Consider the following 20581-nt stretch of genomic DNA (forward strand, 5'->3'; position numbering starts at 1 on the left):
ATGGTATTCATTGAAATATCAGTGCAAACTCTACCCACCTGAGAGACATTGCACAGTACCAATTCTGATAAACAAATAGTTCTGGCAAGGCAAGTGACATCACTTCACGGTGTACATTGACAAAACCAGATCCTACATTTGTCCCTTCTGTTATTCTGTGGACTTTTTTTCTACCAGAGGATCTCGTATGAGAGAAAATAGGGTTTAGATCTCACTACTACTTCAAATCACTAATTAGTAGCCCGGTTTATTACCATTACATCCCAGTCATGTGTGAAGACGGCAACATATAACCTACTGTATTGTGAACTGTTCAACATCAGAGCCAAGGCTTGACATACATAATGCATCTCAAATCACACAGTACAAAAGGCATATTTGAAAACATGGGCTTTCTTTAGCCTCCAACACCACCATAATATCAATACATACAGGAGATCATAAATGCCAATATATATTTATATATATAAAAAGAAAAAAAGTGAGCAGAGGTCCTATTAAATGTCTGTAGGTTATCCTGCCATGTCTGGGACCTGAGAGCTTGGAGGAAAGAGGTCCGTGTGGTAAAAGAGTTACATGTGTATAATATATTTAAGACTGAATTAGTCCCAATATTTCACCATCCATTTCTGCCTACTTCAGTTTTATTGGGGGGCTGCAGTGGCCTACAAGAGTAGACGAGGAGCTCTGATTTGCTGAGTTGGTCAAAATCCATTGGTCTCGTCAGTCCAGGAAAAAACATTATGGTGAAGTGAGGGGTTTATGTGAAGTGGTGGGTGACACATGTGGAAAAACAACATCAGTCATTCTGGACTGGGCATTGAGGGTGACATAATTGTCATTGGATGAATAAACACATGGTACTGTACTTAAAAAAGGCCCATAAATCCACTCTGTAAACACTGTCACTCCCCCACTCCTGTGGTTGAAAGGTGTGATGGGTAGAGACTGAGGCCACTGGAGGTCCTTAGAGTTAGACACTGAGTGAAGGAGGTACAACAAAGAGGAACGCTAGAGAAGGGCTGATTTCGGAGTGAAGAGTGTGCTTCGGTTCCTCCTCCCCTCCCGGCTCAGTGCATGTTGACCGAAGACATGGCGATGGTCTCCTGGATCTCTCGCACCATGATGATGCGTGTGAGCATGTGCTCCACCTGCTCACTTGTGATTGGCTGAGTGGAGTACCATATGGGACTGTTTGGCACCACGACAGGCTCTGGCGTCAGGTAGTACGCGTCGTTACGCCCCTTAGCACTCTGGGGACTGAGAGAGACAGGTGATTTGTTGTTGCAGGGCTATATGCTAACATTTTTTTCAAGTAGTAGATGTGCTCCTAAGTTGAAAAATGTAGGAGTACAAAAATAAACAGTTGATTTGATCATTAGAAATGCATAGAAAAGGGCATTCCAGTAGAAGATGAATGTGTCGTTGTGTATTTTTTTATCCTTTTAACACCAAGGAAAACATCACCCTGTGAAATTACATCCTCTTAGCTACTAGAAATGTACTGAGAATGGGGGGCATTACTCACCATTTGAAGAGGTAAAAGTCATACAGTTTAATGGGGCATCGCAGCGGGTTCTCAGGATCCTCAGCCTGCTCCTCATACATGTCATCAGTCACTGCAAATCAAGTAACAAAGAGGTTAGAACCAGCCAGTAGTGATGGGGCATATGGAATTCATAATGTTACCAAACTCGGGGAAATCATAGAGGCCCAATGAATTAGCCCCAAAGGGAAAGTTTTAAATGTATGAAACACAAAGCTGACTAATACAAGTCACTCAGTGACTGGGTATATGGAAATCAGGTCTGACTACAATATAAGAAGATTAATTTTCCTTGACATGAAGTAAGAGAAGATCTCACCTTTCTGCCCAGCATGGTGTGTCCCCAAAGGGCCATAGCCCTTCAGATAGCGGATACTGGTGCTCTTGTCCTTGGGGTTGGACGGGTTCTTCTTGGTGTGTCTCAGCACCTTGGAGAAGGCCACCTTCAAGTGCTGCTCTACCGTCGTCAGATGGAAATACCTAACGCAGATAGGTTTGTTTAATACCAAAACACAAACACCAGGCTTGAGCAATATATCGTATATACCAAGGTTTTTTGAAATACCGAATAGTATGACTTTCAAACCCCCCCCGAAGCTATGTCCCCGACACAGCCTTGTGTGGATGTGTGCTACGCCACTGCTATTAACTATAAAGAAATAAATTCTCTCCAGCTCAGGACTCCAGCTATGCATTTTGCTAACTTGCTAGCTGTGGCTCGATGGCAAGATCAAACTTCTTGGTCACAGCAGAGAATCAATTCATCACAGATCAAGATCCCTGCTGTCTAATGTTTGTGTGTGTGCAGCAAACTGTTCGTAGCCTTTAAAGATCATTGTATATGAGCTGGGTTGTCTGTCCTTGCAATTAGTTTATGTTCACTTGCACTTGTTAGCTTTTAGCTAGAGTCCGCTATGGGATTTCGCTAGTAATTATTAGCATTTGTTCGGCCCCCAACGTTTGGAAAGAAATAGCACCCCTTGTGAACACCGATGGTAATACCATATACCCTGTATGGTCCAGGAACGGTATGAACATCTGAAACCTCCCAACCCCCCCCCCTCTTTCTCACACACACAATCACTTCAATTAACCTGCGGAAATAAAAACAGCCACTAACCTATATACATTTCAATTACCTTCTGGCTAAGAAAGTACAATGACAGCACCAGAGAGAAAAAAATATGTGAGCATATGTTGGGGTAGTGAGCAACCAGGAATATTGGTTTCAGAATCATGTGTCCAGATGATTGTGTGCATGTGCTTCATTCTATAGCTAGAGGACTCCTGATATCTCCAGGATACATCTCCAGGAGTGATAAGTATCATTCGTCTTAATTGGTTGTTGTTTACTACTGTCTTTTTGCTAGCTAGGGCCATCTACTTTAAGTGCCGCCTGTCTTCCCAGTCAGAAATTAGTATCAGGAGTTGTGCTCTTCACCTTTGCAAGGCAATTAGTACTTCAGTCTCCCTTGTTTTCTCAGCAGTGGTCTCGTCACAAGAAGGCTTTGGTAAATGAACTAAATGTATCGCCCCGTAGCAATGACTTCTGTTATCATGAAGTGCTTTGAGAGACTAGTCAAGGATCATATCACCTCCACCTTACACCCTAGACCCACTCCAATTTACATACTGCCCCAATAAGTCCACAGACGATGCAATCGCCATCATAATGCACACTGCCCTAGCCCATCTGGACAAGAATACTGTTTAGACTACAGCTCAGCATTCAACACCCTAGTCCCCTCCAAGCTCACTATTAAGCTTGAGGCCCTGGGTCTCAACTCCACCCTGTGCAATTGGGTCCTGGACTTCCTGACGGGCCGTCCCCAGGTGGTGAAGGTAGGAAACAACATTTCCACTTCGATGATCCTCAACACTGGGGCCCCACAAGGGTGCGTGCTCAGCCCCCTCCTGTTCACCCATGACCACCTGGCCATGCATGCCTCCAACTCAATCATCAAGTTTGCAGACAATACAACAGTAGTAGGCTTGATCACCAACAATGACGAGACTACAGGGAGGAGGTGAGGGCACTCATAGTGTGGTGTCAGGAAAACAACAGACTCCAGAATGCTGGCCTTCAAGGAAGAGTTGCAAAGAAAAATACATCTCAGACTGGCCAATAAAAATAAAAGTTTAAGACGTCCAAAAGAACAGAGGAACTGCCCTGAAGGCCAGCATCCCGGAGTCGCCTCTTCACTGTTGAGACTGGTGTTTTGCAGGTACTATTTAATGAAGCTGCCAGTTGAGGACTGGTGAGGCATCTGCAATCCAATATTATTTGTTGCCTAGACTTTACTGCAAACGACACTCAAGTCTTGAGGAAAAAAAAAACAATACACTAATATTGCAGTTAGCCATGACAGCCTTTATAATAGAACGCTTGTGACCACACACACATCTAAAAATTGCACTTGGGAAAAAAACATCTTTAAGTAGAAACAGAATTAAACAAACAGGCATTCTATTTTTGCTCTATTATAGTGTCCACTATAGTAGATATCGATCAAGTGCACAAGGTTACATGTGTGCAAAAATAATGTTCAACGAGTAAAACATTTAATTATCCCCCCTCACTCACACACACACACAAATTGTACTGTCAAGTTCAACACAAAAGCAAATATCTTTGGGCTACAGTGCAGGTTATTACATTGTACACTTCCTGCCTGTTGGTGCCTGTTGGCATCTGTTCTACAATGTGCCAGTAGCAGAGCAGGAGACCCTTTGCTGGCATAATTGATCTCTCAGGCAGAGTACACCTGGCATACCCCTTTTATCCACTGTATTGGAAAAGTGAGAAAGAGGGAAAGTGTGTGGTGTTCCTTTCACCTCTGTCATCCAGCTTAAGCCTGGCCTAGCTACACTTTGCATGTTTGTTTCTTTACCTTTAACTTGGCAAGTCAGTTAAGAACAAATTCTTATTTACAATGACGGCCTAGCCCGGCCAAACCCAGACGACATTGGGCCAATTGTGCACCAACCTATGGGACTCCCAATCACATCCGCATGTGAAACAGCCTGGATTCGAACCAGTGTCTGTAGTGACGCCTCTTGCACTGAGATGCCGTGCCTTAGACCGCTGCGTCCACGTGTTACCTATTTAAATGTACTAGATTGCTAAAAGTCCGCAAAATTTTTAAATATTGGTTATCGGTATCGTTTTTTTTCAAGGGAAATATTGGTATCGGCCAAAAATGTCATATCGGTGCAACACTAGCTGTAACATTAGCTAGCTAACGTTAGCTGTCTGACTTTATTAGCCAACAAATTGTCACACCATAAACTCAATTACTTGACCAATGTTGCTCAACATTTCGCTGGTTAGATAATGGAGAATTCGATCCAGCTAGCAAGATAGCATTGTTAAGTAACGTTAACAATACTAGTACTTGTTCCACCACACTTTCTCCCTGACCTCAAACTTTCCAAATGCCAGTTGTTTTTCGGTTACAGCTCATGAAGGACGCTTCATCACCTTCTCACCCGTCATGCTTTTCATTTTGGTTTCAAAATGGCAAATTTCGCCTTAAGGTGACTAGTTTGCAACCCTGCGGCATCCCTTCTTTCTTTCTTTCCAAAACGCGTGTTGCCTCTGACCAACCTCTCTCAGAATGATCTTATTGACCCTAACCAGTCAGGCTTCAAGACGGGTCTATCAACCGAGATTACTCTGTGTCAGAGGCTTTCTGCCCTGCCAAAGCTGACTCTCTCTCCTCTGTCAGCATCCTCCTAGATCTTTTCCGCTGCCTTTGACACAGTGAACCATCAGATCCTCCTCTCCACCCTCTCAGGGCTGGGTGTCTCAGGCTCTGTACAAACTTGGATTGCATCCTACCTGGCATGCCGCTCCTACCAGGTGACATGGAAAGGAACTGTGTCTGCACCACATACTCTCAATACTGGTGTCCCCCAGGGCTCGGTTCTACACCCTCTCTATACACAAAGTCACTCGGCTCTGTCATATCCTCAAATGGTCTCTCCTATCATTGTTATGCGGATGACACTACTTTTCTGCTTCCCCCCTTCTGACACCCAGGTGGCGACACGCATTTCTGCGTGCCTGAGATATCTCAGCTTGGATGTCGGCCCACCACCTCAAGGTCAACTTCGATAAGACGGAGATGCTCTTTCCCACAGGGAAGGCCAATACCTCTCCATCACAGTTGACAACGCCACATGTCCCCCTTCCAGAGTGCAAAGAACTCTGGCATGACCCTAAACACTCTGCCATTCTCTGCAAACATCAAAGCATTGACCCACTCCTACATATTCTACAACATCTATAGAGTAAAACCCTACCTCACACAGGAATTGGCACAGGTCCTAATCAAGGCACTTGTCATCTCCCGTCTGGTCTACTGCAACTTGTTGATGGCTGACCTCCCCGCTTGTGCCATCAAACCCATGCAACTTATCCAGAATGCTGCATTCCGCCTGGTGTTCAACCTTCCCAAGTTCTCCCATGTTACCCCGCTCCCCCGCACACTCTACTGGCTTCCAGTCGAAGCTCACATCCACTACAAGTCCATGGTACTTGCCTATAGAGCAGCAAGAGGAACTGCCCCTCCCTACCTCAAGGCTATGCTAAAACCCTATATCCCCAACCCAAGTACTCCGTTCTGCCACCTCTGGTCTCCTGGCTCTCCAAGCTCGTCTCTGTCCTGACACTACAATGGTGGAACCAACCCTCGCACCCCCTCTTGACCTTTCTTGAACTAACACTTTACTTTCTTACTCCTACTACCTCTGACTTTGCTGATAGCTTCTGAGGTCAAATGTACTTACTATGACTGTGATATGTAGTTGTCCGACCTAGCGATCTTAAGATGAATGCACTAACTGTAAATCGCCCAGAGCTTCTGGTTGATGACTAAAATGTAAGTGTGTGAGACTCACTTAGTGTTGAAGAACATGAGTGTGGTAAGCAGCGTGGCTGGTGAATGGGCTCCTAGTTGTTTACACTCCCACAGCATCTCCTCTGTCACGTGACTGGGAATGATGTACCCTGGGAGGAGAGAGCAGCCAATCACAATACACTCTCCTCTAATGAGACCACTGCATTCTGCACAGAAATGTACTCAGGTATGGAAGTAGCGAAAATACACAACAGAATTGTGAGTTTATTTTGCACTTAACAAAAAGATATCAGACTGTGCACAGAACAATCAATGTTCCAAAGTGCTTTTACAGTTCCACCCTCAGGCCTTCAGCAGGCTTTTACCTGTACTCTCTCTTGCAATTACACACAGAAACACAAAAGACAAACGCTGTGGCTCTTACCTAGTGGATGGATGCTGGGCCTCCACTCATCCAGGGCTTTGTGTAACCACTGGGAGAAGCGTGTGTAGTACTGGTCAGAGAAGATATCATCCACCCGTCCGTTTTCAAAGAGGTACTGCAAGCAGAAATACAACCTCTTATCAACCGTAATACATTTCAGTCAGTATCTTGTACCATGTGTGTTTTTTTTAAAATTTATTTTATTTCACCTTTATTTAACCAGGTAGGCTAGTTGAGAACAAGTTCTCATTTGCAACTGCGACCTGGCCAAGACAAAGCCAGGTCGCAGGTGGGGCAAAGACCCACTGTTATTTTGGCATTAATACGTGTCACATATCAGTTTGCAAACAATGTAAAAAATTATAGTAATCATTGAGTTTATAAAGCCACATACAAACACTGTCTATTTTTTGCGGGAGGCAGCTCCAAAATGCAGGCGTTTCAGCCTAGCTCAGTGCTTTCACTGGTGGTGGGGCAGCCAGTGGAAAATATGGAGTGTTCTGTCACTCATGGGGACACTACGTCACCGCAAAATCTATGGGAGAGCTCAAAAATTCAAACCCCTTGGGTGCTGCCATATAGTTACATTAGAAGTGCTCACCCAAGAAGGCTCAAGGTCAATGGCTACAGATAAAATTACATCAAATCACATTATATGTACCATAGCTTTAATTTGACCGATCATGTCAACATCATACTTTCAGAATCTTAGCTAAGAAAGCATCATCATTAATCAAGTCTACTGGCAAACCCTGTTCAATCCTTGTCATCTGAAGAGAAATTATAGACAAAACATATTGGTGCTCATCAGCCATTAGACAAACATTACACGTCACAAATTCAACAATGAGTGCTTTGGAAGGAATCAATGGCCTACTGTAAGCATTGCAAAGCAATCACTAGCCTGTTATTCAGTAGAGTGGGTGTGTGGTCCAAGTCTGGGTTTAAGGGTTTGTTTTCCAAGCTTAAAAAAGATAAACATTAAACATTGGCTATGCTGTCAATCTAGCATGACTTCTACCGCGTTCGAAACAACTGGAAACTCGGAAATCTCAGACTTCAGGGAGTTCAAGACAACTGGGGACTCTGAACTGAAAGAAACAAGCTCTGACTGGGAAAATAAGTTTTGAACGTTTGTCAAACTTGGGAACTCAAGCCTCTTTCTAGAACAGACCTGAAGATCACGGACGTCATGACACAACCTTGTCCCCCCCCCCATCAGCTATGTTTTTTTAAAGGCAGTAAACGGTTGAATTAACAGGTTTTTTTTGGACTGCTGTTAGGACTGCTGTTGGAACAGCTTTATGTAGGCCCTAACAGTTTGTGCACAGCGTTTGTCACTGTTATAGTGCAATTAATGTATTGTCTAGTGGCTTTGTTGGCATTCATCAACAACAACAAAAAATTATGTTTGCCCCACCAAGATTTACACGCCACTGGTCATGTGGTATGCATACCTTCTGTATACACAGGAAGATGTAGTAGAGGGCATCAGGCTCAAAACATTCTCCCTCCAGCCCCTGGGCCTCCTGGGTCATGAGAGCCAGAGCCACGTTGAGCTCAGCCACCGCACTCGACACCAGGTCCTCCTGGAAGCGCAGGGCCTGCCGACCTGCACAAAGAGAGAGAAAATAAATATGGTAATTTAGAAGACACTTTTATCCAAACTCTGACTAATAGAACATTCATTGACATATTCAGAATTAAGAACCTACAAACCTACAAGAGAAAGACAGATGCAGGAGAGAGAGACAGGAAGGGAGGAGAGAGTGGATGAGAAGTTCACATACTTGGCGAAGGCAATTTAATGAGTTTGTTGACACTCACGTCCAATGGGCGCCAGCTTGTTCTGCTCGTCCTTGTCCAGCTCTGCGTTCTTGCGCTGGACCCAGAGGCGCCACACATCCAGGCCCTCCTCAGGCTTCAGGGAGATGGGCATCAGTAGCTCCTGGGGGGCTTCCACCTGGGACTCTGACTCCACGTGACCCTGCAGGGGGACACATTAGAAGTGAAACGTTAGAAGAGAAACATGCACACTACATGCTTCGCTCATTTGTGGTGCAGGGAATTAAATATTTCCTAAAATGCCTCCAAGGGGAGAAAGACAGCACAGGGGACATAAAACTGGAGACAGGGAATAGGTGTTCATTAATTTAAATAATCATATCCTGCTTAACTGGGGGAGAGTACTGACTTAATCTACAACATAATCTAACAGTCCAACATGTTAATTATTGATTAATCCAACATATGTCAAAGCACAAATCTACATTAATGTTGTGGAAAACCTTGAAATCGGAGGCAAGGACAAAGTCAGGGTCACCCAAGAGGTGAAGGTCCTGTTCTGACCTGTAGGTGGAGCTGGTGCTCCTGGTGTTCCTGCTGCTGCTGGGGGTCCCAGATGTGAAGCTGCTGCGTGCTATTGTAAGCCCCGCCCACCGTCTGCACCACCACTGGGCAGTGAATGTTCCCGTTCATGAACTGCGTTGGGAACAGCGTCTGCACCACTTCCTCATTCGTCGTCCCGGACACCGACACGGTGCCACCCGACTGGACGGACAAGGCACCCGACGATAAAGAGTGGGCCACTCCATTGTCCTTGTTGTCGTGGTGACTGGAGGACACCTGCATCGTGCTGTATGCCTCCTGGGGAATGGCAATATGATGCACGCCCCCTTGCTGCCCCCCAGAGTACACAGGGATGGTCCAGGTCTCCCCGGCAGGGCCTGTGATGGTACCCGTGGTGCTGTACAAGTGGGTGCTGTCCACAGTGAGCAGGTCTGGCCGGATGGACAAGTACTGCTGCTGCTGCCCCTGCCCTTGTGGGAGGGCCAGAACCACCTGCTGGCCCTGCTGGCTCTGAGGGAGGGCATAGGACACCTGGATGGGGACATCCATCTTGCGCTTCTTGGCAGGTTGGAGGACACCAGCTCTCCTCTCTGGCTCTCGGGGAGAGCCCTGCTGCTGCTGAGGAGACATGGCCTCCACCGTCTGGATCTGGATCTGCTGGCCTCCCTGTAGTTGAATTTGTTGACCGCCTGGTAGCTGAATGTGCTGGATTTGTTGCCCACCTTGCAGTTGGATTTGTTGACCGCCTGGCAGTTGGATTTGTTGACCGCAAGGTAGCTGGATTTGTTGACCGCCCGGCAGCTGGATTTGTTGACCGCCCTGTAAGTCCCCTTGAAGCTGGATGTGTTGACCTCCTTGGAGCTGAATTTGCTGACCCCCTTGTAGTTGAATATGCTGGATTTGTTGACCGCCTGACACTGCTGCCACCAACTGGGCCTGGATCTGAACGAGACAGAACAAACACCTGAGCATGGTGTATACACTTACTGGGTGAGGAGAGTACATGGATGGGGTGGGTGTGTATTTAATAATGCAGCATGGTGTGTGTGTGTGTGCACCTGTTGGTGCTGCTCCTCTGTGAGGTCTCCTTGCTGGACCAGCTGGGCTGCTGTGGGAATGCCCTGGAGGTCCACCGTCTGATCCTGCTGCCCCTGGATCTGCACCTGATCAGAGAATGAGAATGCACAGGGCACCACCATCCATCACATGCCACATGTCTGAGGGTGGTGGGGTTCTGTGTTTCCCTGACCACTGTATTTTCATTTGAACATTTTGGTTACAGGCCCTGGATGTCAATAAAGAGGCCTATCGGTCCAGTCTGGAGAATAATTGAGTGTAAACACTGCTTATAGTGTAATAGGTAGGGTGAGTGAGGGAAGGTCTCACCTGTACTTGTATCAGCTGTTCAGACCCCTGGTGCACACCAGAAGCCATCTGGGGTGAGATCTGTGCAGAGGTCACCTGCACCTGTTGAGCCACAGGAGAATTAATCAATCGCAGAGTAAAAGTAGCAATGATAGTGACAATAAGATAGGTGCTGCCAGTGTTGAAGGATGAGTTGGGCTTTACTATCAATTTGGTCAATTGGATCCGTTTTTTTTTTTTTTTTTTTTTTTTTTACATATATAGACTAGACTAGATAAGGTCAAAGGGCACTCGGCAGCCTGAGGTGTATTCAAAAGAACGGAACTACTGAAGGAACCACGTAAGGAGGTCTCTCCTCTTACCGGACAGGCCAGCTCCAGCAGTGAGCCAGCTACCTCTGTGCTGTCTGTGTATACACAGTTGCCCCCCTGCTGGTAAACCATGGTGGTGGTAGTGGCGGCATCGCCCTGCTGTCTGAAGTCCTGCAGCGTCTCAGGGCCCTTGTTGGCCAGAGACTCCAGGAACTCCTTCATACGGTGCTGGGGCACACTGCGGGCCTTCTGACGTACGTATTCGTCAAATGAGACCACACCGCTCTCTACGGGCTCGTTCATGACAATTCACTCTGCCCTCCACAGCACCTGGTGGGGAAAGAAAGGATATAGTTAACACACATGTCCAGCATCACAGGTCAAGAACTGGGCAGCAATATCACATCCTTTAACTCTGGTGTCAATAGACTGCAGCCACAGTCACCAATACAACCTCACACACTTCAGTGCCACGTTCAGTAGCCTCGAACATTACAGACAAATGTCATGAACAGGTTCCAAAACATTCTGTCCGGCTGAATGAGCCCCAGTGTCTATTAGATATTTAAAGGCCCAGGTACACAACGGTTTGCATAGAGAGAAATAGTAATGGTATCTTTTTGTAGGCACTAACTCCACCGTGGTTCATAGCCTATGGAGATAAATGCTGAAAATAAGTTCTGGTAAATAGAGGCGTTTTATTCTATGAGATCATCTTAAATCAGCTAACGCCACTTTGTGGATTCTGATGCATTTATGTAATATATATATTTTTTTAAAGCTCATAAATGCCATGTTAACTGACTGATTATCTCATAGAACAAAGCGTATAAGATCCCCTAAGCCTGCGTTAACCTCAGACCTTATTTTGGGGGTTTATTCCAAAACCCTATTAATTCCCAATTCATTTTCCCCATTGGGATTGATAAACGAACCAGAGGTGACTAATTTCCGTGTTTTGGCGAGCTGTATTAGAGGGGGAAGTAAAGCCAATTAGGGCAAAGTGCACTGGCAAACCCCTTTCTATGATGAACTTTGAACCAATTATTCCGCCATCTGAACACTTGGCACTATGTTCTGTATACTGCATTGGGCCGTTGTGGTATTCATTATTTGTCTTTGAAAAAATATGATAGTATTATTATCATCATGATGCTAAGATTTGCTTGCTAGCTACATTTACTACAGGGGCAGTGTAAAGAGCCACCAGCCTCTGTGCATCCTTAGCCATTTATCACATGGCTTTTTCTTATATTAATTATATTCATGCTGCCTAGTTTAACTACTAAAATCCCACAATCTGAATGAAGTTAACATTTGAAAAATAGTGTACTTGAGTGATAAACATACGTGCAACTTCTGCAAAGCATTCTACAACAATACCTAGCTAACTAGTTGCTAACGTTGTCTGGCTAGCTAACTAGCTAGCAGTACATCTTCCCATGCTACCTTAAATAAAAACCAAAACCCCTCGGTTCAGCCAAGGCACGGCGTTCAAAAGTAATTCGATAAACCCCAAGTCATTTGCTTTCCACATGCCATTTGTTAGTATTCATTGTATAGCGTGCATTGAATTGCAATAATTTAAATTTAACAGTTAGCTAGCCAACTAAACAATATCACAATTAGCTAACTAGCTTGCTAGCCAGCTACGTGACGTGTGCTTATTTCTGAGATATTTACCCTCGTTTCGAATAGTGGGAAATCCACACGAAGAATTTGGCTCGCGTACAAGTTTATCCAATACAATTCCGAGCGTTTATGGAAAATGTGTCTAACTGTAAAATGTTACTATTAAGAGAACATTATTTAATCGATACATAGAAAACTACGGAAGTAAGCCCGGTGGAACAACGTGAATCCCGGACTGCTGACAAGCTACGGCCGCATCAGACATGGCGAGGAGTCGGAGATCCTTTACCGTAAATTCCACTTGTAAAGGCGAGGCAACAACCATATACAGTCATTGGCAACAACACATTTCATTTTTACGGGAACGAGCATGGCGTGCACCCGAGAGACCAGGGGACCCTAAATTGGTGCCAGTCCAGCGAACTATTTTCTTATTGCAAGAAATACATTTGACTGTAAAGGTTCGTATTTCAATTAAATAAATATGTCAACAGACACTGATAAGATTAAACTGTTTGTGTCTATACAGTCAATGAGTGTGTTGTGATAATGCATTGTAAATATATTTGGACATGCCTTGTAATTATTCAAACTATTAATTATCTGCATTTTCTGTAGATTTGGACGGTGATACCCCCGCAGCACCTGATTTCGAGAACAGCTCGCCCCCGCGTCCACATGTATCTGGCAGATGTACGCGAACAGGACTCCCAAGGTGCATTGCACGGGCGCTAGTAGTGTTGTGGTACAGACGCTGAGATATAATAACTCCCACCCATATCCCTTGTATTCTGATCTAACGGTCTTATCTGTTACTATTTAAATTATGTGTCTTGAAGGTCCTCTTAGGCCCAGCTTTTGTATATTCTATTAATAATTAGCACTTTTCTTTCAATACTTCCTACACAGTTGTTGGAAGGCGCCATTTTACATTCAGTTCAAATGGGCACGTATTCTCGCGAGTACTCGCTTGGAAAGGGTCACGATTAAGGCATGCATGCTAGTAGCAGAAAGGATGCTTGTCTATGAGGTTCAATTAAATTATTAAATTATAGGACTATTATATTTTATTATGTTCAAAGAATCAGGAAGTTGTGGAATGACAATGAAATATTTGATATGAATCACATCTATCTTTGTTTTTTCACTGTACATTCTGAAACTTACCAAATACCTTTCAAGGATCGAATACAACCCTGGTTCCTAAAGCACTGTTTGAAATGGCAAAACAAAAAAAAGTTAATTAAAAAACAAACACAGGCTACAATAACATTTTCTCAGTTGGCCTATTGTTGGGCAAAAAAACATCCATATATTAATTCCTAATGTTTTAATGTAAAAGTGAGTGTTAAACTGACTGTTACGTTTAAGGAAACCTCATTTTGACCCTTGCACCCTGTTTTCTAAGTAAAGGTTAATTTTGTTCAGAAGTTAATATTCAAGGTCCGTCTTAATGTTTACACTTTTGTGTGTGTATGTGCCTTTAAACAGGAATACAACTGCCCCAGTCTGCCTTAAAGAGCCAGGCATGTGCTGGTGAGGCTCTCCCCACAACAGGCTGCCTCTCTGCTCTCTTAAGGTGGACCAGAAGAGATGTGTTGCGTGTGTCTAGTACCTTGCAGTAACAATGGACGGGAAAGAGTTAATTCCCACGGTCTCTCCTCTAGCCTCTGTGATCTCATGGAAGGCTGTCCAGTGGATATGAGGATCACTCTCTTCCCCAGAACACTTCTTATACACCGCATCTCATCTAATAATAGGGTACACACACACACACAAACACACACACAACACCCCTCATACAAAGGTAAATTCATATGAGGTGTGTATGATGAGAGGTAGGATTGATCCCAAGCTGTACAATACATGACAACCTGTTATGACTTGTTGACAGCATACACAACACATGACATTATGTTACAATTGTGGAATGAATGAGAGGCCCTCACATAGACTATTGCTGCTCCAAGTGCTTTATTCTTGCACCCAAATACACTACGTTTCGACTTCACAGAAGACTTTGTCCGGTGTATATTACGATTGACCTAAACCTATTTACATATTATAGTAATCCTCATCACTTACTGTAACATGTTAGTTACATGAATGTGTTTTGTGTATGTCACTGTATAAAAATGTATCTTAAGTTCTTTGTAGGCTAGTCTGTGTTTGTCGGTTGACAGTACCACCTGTCCTCCTTAGCTGAGTGTCTGCCTGAGGTTAGTCCCAGCATACTGGCAATAATCCATGAACTTGGCGTCAAAACAATAGGTATGTTGTACACACCTACACAATACACACACTTACACAATACACACATCTACCAGAATACACACATCCACCTATTCCTATTCTAACTGATTTCCTCTATGCATTTGTAAATCTTTGTGTCTGTGAGGTGTGTCTGTGTGTGTGTTTTTTCTCTACTGTCCTCATGCACTGCTGGTATCTTTGCGCCACTCTAATGATCTTAAAGTAATCCTTGACTGATGAGATTACAGAACACAGTGTGATAAGGTATGTAGAGGAGAGACTGAGCATCACTATAACAGATCCACTCAGTGCAAACAGGACAACTACAAAATGGCTACACTTGACCCATGAGACCAATGGGAGAAAAGGGAAAGCCAGTGTGTTAACCCAACAACACGACAAATGTGAAGCAGAAGTCTAAAGGATCAGAGGTATATATTGAAAGAGCAGCCTTTTTTATTGCTTTTGATGGAAATTAAATTGGTTTATTGAAGCATCTGTTACTTTGCCTTAAAGTTACTGAAAGAGGAATTATGTCTAAATGTTCTCAGAGAACAGATCAGGCATACCATGCATTGAGGTAGAGACGCTGCAAGTGCAGAGAGGAAAAGAGTGTGTGAAGTATCTTAATAAAACGGTGTAAGTTTTGCTAATTTTTGCCAATTTAAAAGGTAATATTTTCAACTTTTAATTTGATAACAGATAGACCATAGTAAATTATATGAAGATACATAAGACAGGAGGATATTTAGCTTGGGACAAAGTTAAGGAAACAGACAGGCACGTGACAAAAAGGGCACACCTCCAAACTCTCAGAGATCAGACTGCTTGCAGCTGTAGGATGTTGTATTTTTGCCTAGTTCACCCACAAGTGTAAGCATGCTTGCATGTCACATGTCTCTCTCTCACTCACACACACAGACACACTTGGAAATGCAGATTAATGATCAGCAGGGAAGCTGTTTGACACATTACCCCCAGCTCACAGCTTTACAAGCTGATACTTAATCAACAGCAGCTGTTCACCCTGACAAAGTAGTGTTATTAAACTCTGGAAACCACATTACCTACAGTGCCTTCAGAAAGTATTCACTCTTACTTTTTTCCACATTTGGTTCTGTTATTTTATTGTCACTGGCCTATACACAATATCTCAATGTCAAAGTGGAATTAAGTTTTTCAAAATGTTTACAAATTAATGTTTTGAGCCAATAAGTATTCAAACCCTTTGTTATGGCAAGCCTAAATAAGTTCAGGAGTAAAGATATGCAAGATATGCAACAAGTCAAAGTAAGTTGCATGTACTCACTGTGTGAAATAAGTGTTTATTAACATGATTTTTGAATGACCACCTCATCTCTGTACCCCAAACATACAATTAAAGGTCCCTCAGTTGAGCAGTGAATTTCAGACAGAGATTCAACCAAAGACCAGGGAGGTTTTCCAATGCCTCGCAAAGAAAGGCACCTATTGGTAGATGGGTAAAAAAAAGCAGACATTGAATATCCCTTTGCATGGTGAAGTTATTAATTACACCCAGTCACTACAAAGATACAGGCGTCATTCCTAACCCAGTTGCCGGAGAGGAAGGAAACCGCTCAGAGATTTCACCATGAGGACAATAGTACTTTAAAACAGTTAGTTTAATGGCTGTGATAGGAGACAACTGAGGGTGGATCAACAACATTGTAGGTACTCCATAATACTGACCTAATTGATAGAGTGAAAAGGAGGAAGCCTGTGCAGAATAAAATGATTACAAAATATGCATTCTGTTTGCAAGGCACTAAAGTAATACTATACAAAAATGTGTCAAAGCAATTCCCTTTTTGTCCTGAATACAAAGTGTTACGTTTGTGTAACAGTATAACTTTAGACCGTCCCCTCGCCCATACCCGGGCACGAACCGCTAACTAGCTAGCCATTTCACATCCGTTACATTTGTTGCAAATCCAATACAACATATTAAAGAGTACCACTCTCCATATTTTCAAGCATAATGGTGGATGCGTCGTGTTATGGGTATGCTTGCAATTGTTAAGGACTGGAGTTTTTCCATGATAAAAAGAAACAGAATAGAGCTAAGCACAGGCAAAATCTTAGAGGAAAACCTGGTTCAGTCTGCTTTCCACCAGACACTGGGAGATGACTTCACCTTTCAGCAGGACAATAACCTAAAACACAAGGCCAAATCTACACTGGAGTTGCTTACCAAGAAGACAGTGAATGTTCCGGAGTGGCCGAGTTAACAGTTTTGACTTAAATCTGCTTGAAAATCTATGGCAAGACCTGAAAATGGTTGTCTAGCAATGGTCAACATATCAGGTTTCAGGTATGACCCAGATGCAGACAGTGCCGATAAAACAAATGTCACGATCGTCGTTGGAATGAGGTGAGTACCAAAGCGCAGCGTGGTAAGTGTTCATCATATATTTATTAAACCGAGAACACTAAACAAAATAACAAAGGAGAAACTAAACTAAACAGTTCTGAAAGGTGACATACACATAACAGAAAATAATCACCCACGAAACACAGGTGGGAAAAGGCTACCTAAGTATGATTCTCAATCAGAGACAACTAACGACACCTGCCTCTGATTGAGAACTATACCAGGCCAAACACAGAAATACCAAATCATAGAAAACGCACCTAGACTGCCCACCGGCCGCAAAACCTGAACCTATAGAGGAGGGTCTGGGTGGCTTTCTGTCCGCGGTGGCGGCTCTGGCGCGGGACGTGGACCCCGCTCCATTATAGTCTCGGCCCACTTAAGTGGCGCCCTTGGCGTGGCGACCCTCGCCGCCGACCTCGGACTGAGGACCCTAGCAACGGGTCCCGAATGGACGGGAGATTCTGGCAGCCCCGGCGTGAAGGGCAACTCCGACAGCGCCGGAGTGAAGGTCGATTCTGGCAGCTCCTGGCTGATGGACGGCTCTGGCAGCTCCTGACTGACGGGCGGCTCTGGCAGCTCCTGACTGACGGGCGGCTCTGGCAGCTCCTGACTGACGGGCGGCTCTGGCAGCTCCTGACTGACGGGCGGCTCTGGCAGCTCCTGACTGACGGGCGGCTCTGGCAGCTCCTGACAGACGGACGGCTCTGGCAGATCCTGACAGACGGGCAGCTCTGGCAGCTCAGGACAGACGGGCGGCTCTGGCAGCGCTGGACAGGAGGGAGACTCTGGCAGTGCTGGACAGGAGGGAGACTCTGGCAGTGCTGGACAGGAGGGAGACTCTGGCAACACTGGACAGGCAGGAGCACCTGTAGGGAGGAGACGGAGAGACAGCCTGGTGCGGGGGGCTGCCACCGGAGGCCTGGTGCGTGGAGGAGGCACAGGATAGACCGGACCGTGGAGGCGCACTGGATATGGACTGGATATTCCCCAGCCTGTACCCACCTGTGTTTCGTGGGTCCCTTGCCGTCCAAAATCTCCTCCCATGTCCAGGAGTCTTGCGATTTTGGCCGCTGCCCGTTACCACGCTGCTTGGTCCTTGGTTGGTGGGTGGTTCTGTCACGATCGTCGTTGGAATGAGGCGAGGACCAAAGTGTAGCGTGGTACGTGTTCATCATATACTGTATTTATTAATCCAAGAACACTAAACAAAATAACAATGGAGAAACTAAATGAAACAGTTCTGAAAGGTGACATACAGTGCCTTGCGAAAGTATTCGGCCCCCTTGAACTTTGCGACCTTTTGCCACATTTCAGGCTTCAAACATAAAACATAAAGGAGGATAAGTTCATAAATATATAAAACTGTATTTTTTTGTGAAGAATCAACAACAAGTGGGACACAATCATGAAGTGGAACAACATTTATTGGATATTTCAAACTTTTTTAACAAATCAAAAACTGAAAAATTGGGCGTGCAAAATGATTCAGCCCCTTTACTTTCAGTGCAGCAAACTCTCTCCAGAAGTTCAGTGAGGATCTCTGAATGATCCAATGTTGACCTAAATGACTAATGATGATAAATACAATCCACCTGTGTGTAATCAAGTCTCCGTATAAATGCACCTGCACTGTGATAGTCTACTCCACTGTACATAACAGAAAACAATCACCCACGAAACACAGGTGGGAAAAGGCTACCTAAGTATGATTCTCAATCAGAGACAACTAACGACACCTGCATCTGATTGAGAACCATACCAGGCCAAACACAGAAATACCAAATCATAGAAAACGCACCTAGACTTCCCACCCCAACTCACACCCCTACCATACTAAAACAAAGACAAAACAAAGGAACTAAGGGCAGAACGTGACAACAAATGTTTATTTCTAGTACAGGGCAGGCAAACTACAGAGCAAAGGCAGGCAGAGGTCAGTAATCCAGAGAGGGTGCAAAAGGTCCAGAACAGCAGGCAGGGTCAGGGCAGGCAGGGGTCAATAATCCAGAGAGGGTGCAAAAGGTCCAGAACAGCAGGCAGGGTCAGGGCAGGCAGGGGTCAATAATCCAGAGAGGGTGCAAAAGGTCCAGAACAGCAGGCAGGGTCAGGGCAGGCAGGGGTCAATAATCCAGAGAGGGTGCAAAAGGTCCAGAACAGCAGGCAGGGTCAGGGTAGGCAGGGGTCAATAATCCAGTGAGGTGGGGCAGAGGTATAGAACGGCAGGCAGGGTCAGGGTAGGCAGGGGTCAATAATCCAGTGAGGTGGGGCAGAGGTATAGAACGGCAGGCAGGGTCAGGGTAGGCAGGGGTCAATAATCCAGTGAGGTGGGGCAGAGGTATAGAACGGCAGGCAGAACGGTAAAAAAAAAGAAAAGAGAAGGACTAGAAAACAGGCGCAAGACCAGACAGACCCAGGGGAACAAACGTTGCGAAACAAACAAACTGGCAACAGACAAACAGAGAACACAGGTATATGCCCAGTATAAATATACTGGGCATAATTGGGAAGATGGGCAACACCTGGAGGGGGTGTAGACAATCACAAAGACGGGTGAAACAGATCAGTGTGTGACACAACCACCAATTTGACAGAGCTTGAAGAATTTTTAAAAGAATAATGGGCAAATGCTGCACAATCCAGGCGAGATTTTTCCAGAAAGACTCACAGCTGTAATTGCTGCCAATGGTGCTTCTACAAAGTATTGATTCAGGGGTGTGAATACTTATGTAAATGAGATATTTCTGTATTTCTTTTTTAATAAATGAGTAAAAATGTCTAAGAAGTTGTCTTCACTTTATCATTATGGGGTACTGTGTGTAGATGGGTAATTAAAAAACATCAAGAAGGACTGATCTTTATAATATATAAACAACTTTTGGAAAGCTTATATTCTGAGCTAGCCATTAAAAAAATATAGTCCACAGATGTAAATATATATAAACAACCTTTTAACTGGAACAGAATATGGAAAAATATGGCGATAACACACGACACAGACGGTGATTCATCTCACAATTCTGGGGTTTGCTGTGAATTTGGAAAAGAGCACACCTTGGCCCAGTCATCGGATTGTTTACTTGGGATTGCAGCTAGATACTGTGACTATGAAGGCTCGAATTTCGTATCCTCGACAGGCTGCCCTGTTGCTAGCCCTACGAAGGTTTCTTCCGAATAACATAATGACGGGCGCATTCGGTCATGACACTCTTGGGTCTCATGTCGTCTGCCAACTCCATGGTTCCGATGGGACTTCTGCACATGCACAAAACACAGCGATGGTTCGCCCAACTATGACCAGACCCAGTGCGGCATTGTCGTCAGTTGTTGGTTATTCCCCTTTCGCTCAGAGCAGACCTGAACTATTGGAGGGACCCGTGCGTTCTGACGCAATAGGTCCCAATAGGCAGAGTGTCCTCCTACACTCCAGTATTTACAGACGCTTGT

At 44.7% G+C, this 20581-nt stretch overlaps 1 protein-coding gene and 1 long non-coding RNA gene across 5 annotated transcripts; one reads left to right on the forward strand and one right to left on the reverse strand.

Moving 5' to 3' along the window:
* Nucleotides 1-227: 227 nt before the first annotated feature.
* On the reverse strand, nucleotides 228-13394 carry LOC112254875 (transcriptional regulator QRICH1). Of its 4 annotated transcripts, none has more exons than XM_024427812.2 (12): nucleotides 13135-13394; nucleotides 10909-11187; nucleotides 10568-10648; nucleotides 10240-10344; nucleotides 9182-10123; nucleotides 8660-8819; nucleotides 8290-8444; nucleotides 6833-6947; nucleotides 6449-6557; nucleotides 1866-2026; nucleotides 1529-1619; nucleotides 228-1260 (listed from the first exon to the last, which is right to left on the reverse strand). In XM_024427812.2, exons 2-12 carry the CDS (start codon nucleotides 11158-11160, stop codon nucleotides 1071-1073), a joined length of 2361 nt encoding a protein of 786 aa, XP_024283580.1. In that variant the 5' UTR covers nucleotides 11161-11187; nucleotides 13135-13394; the 3' UTR covers nucleotides 228-1070. The 4 variants fall into 4 exon arrangements, with proteins under 4 accessions (XP_024283580.1, XP_024283578.1, XP_024283579.1 ...); XM_024427810.2 differs by having other exon boundaries at nucleotides 13066-13197; XM_024427811.2 differs by lacking the exon at nucleotides 13135-13394 and adding an exon at nucleotides 12779-12878.
* On the forward strand, nucleotides 12808-15235 carry LOC112254906. The gene is made up of 3 exons (XR_002954211.2): nucleotides 12808-12950; nucleotides 13108-13204; nucleotides 13981-15235. It is a non-coding gene; the product is annotated as an uncharacterized LOC112254906 (long non-coding RNA).
* Nucleotides 15236-20581: the final 5346 nt, after the last annotated feature.

Source organism: Oncorhynchus tshawytscha, linkage group LG07 (genome assembly GCF_018296145.1).
Source record: "Oncorhynchus tshawytscha isolate Ot180627B linkage group LG07, Otsh_v2.0, whole genome shotgun sequence".
Taxonomy (NCBI): domain Eukaryota; kingdom Metazoa; phylum Chordata; class Actinopteri; order Salmoniformes; family Salmonidae; genus Oncorhynchus; species Oncorhynchus tshawytscha.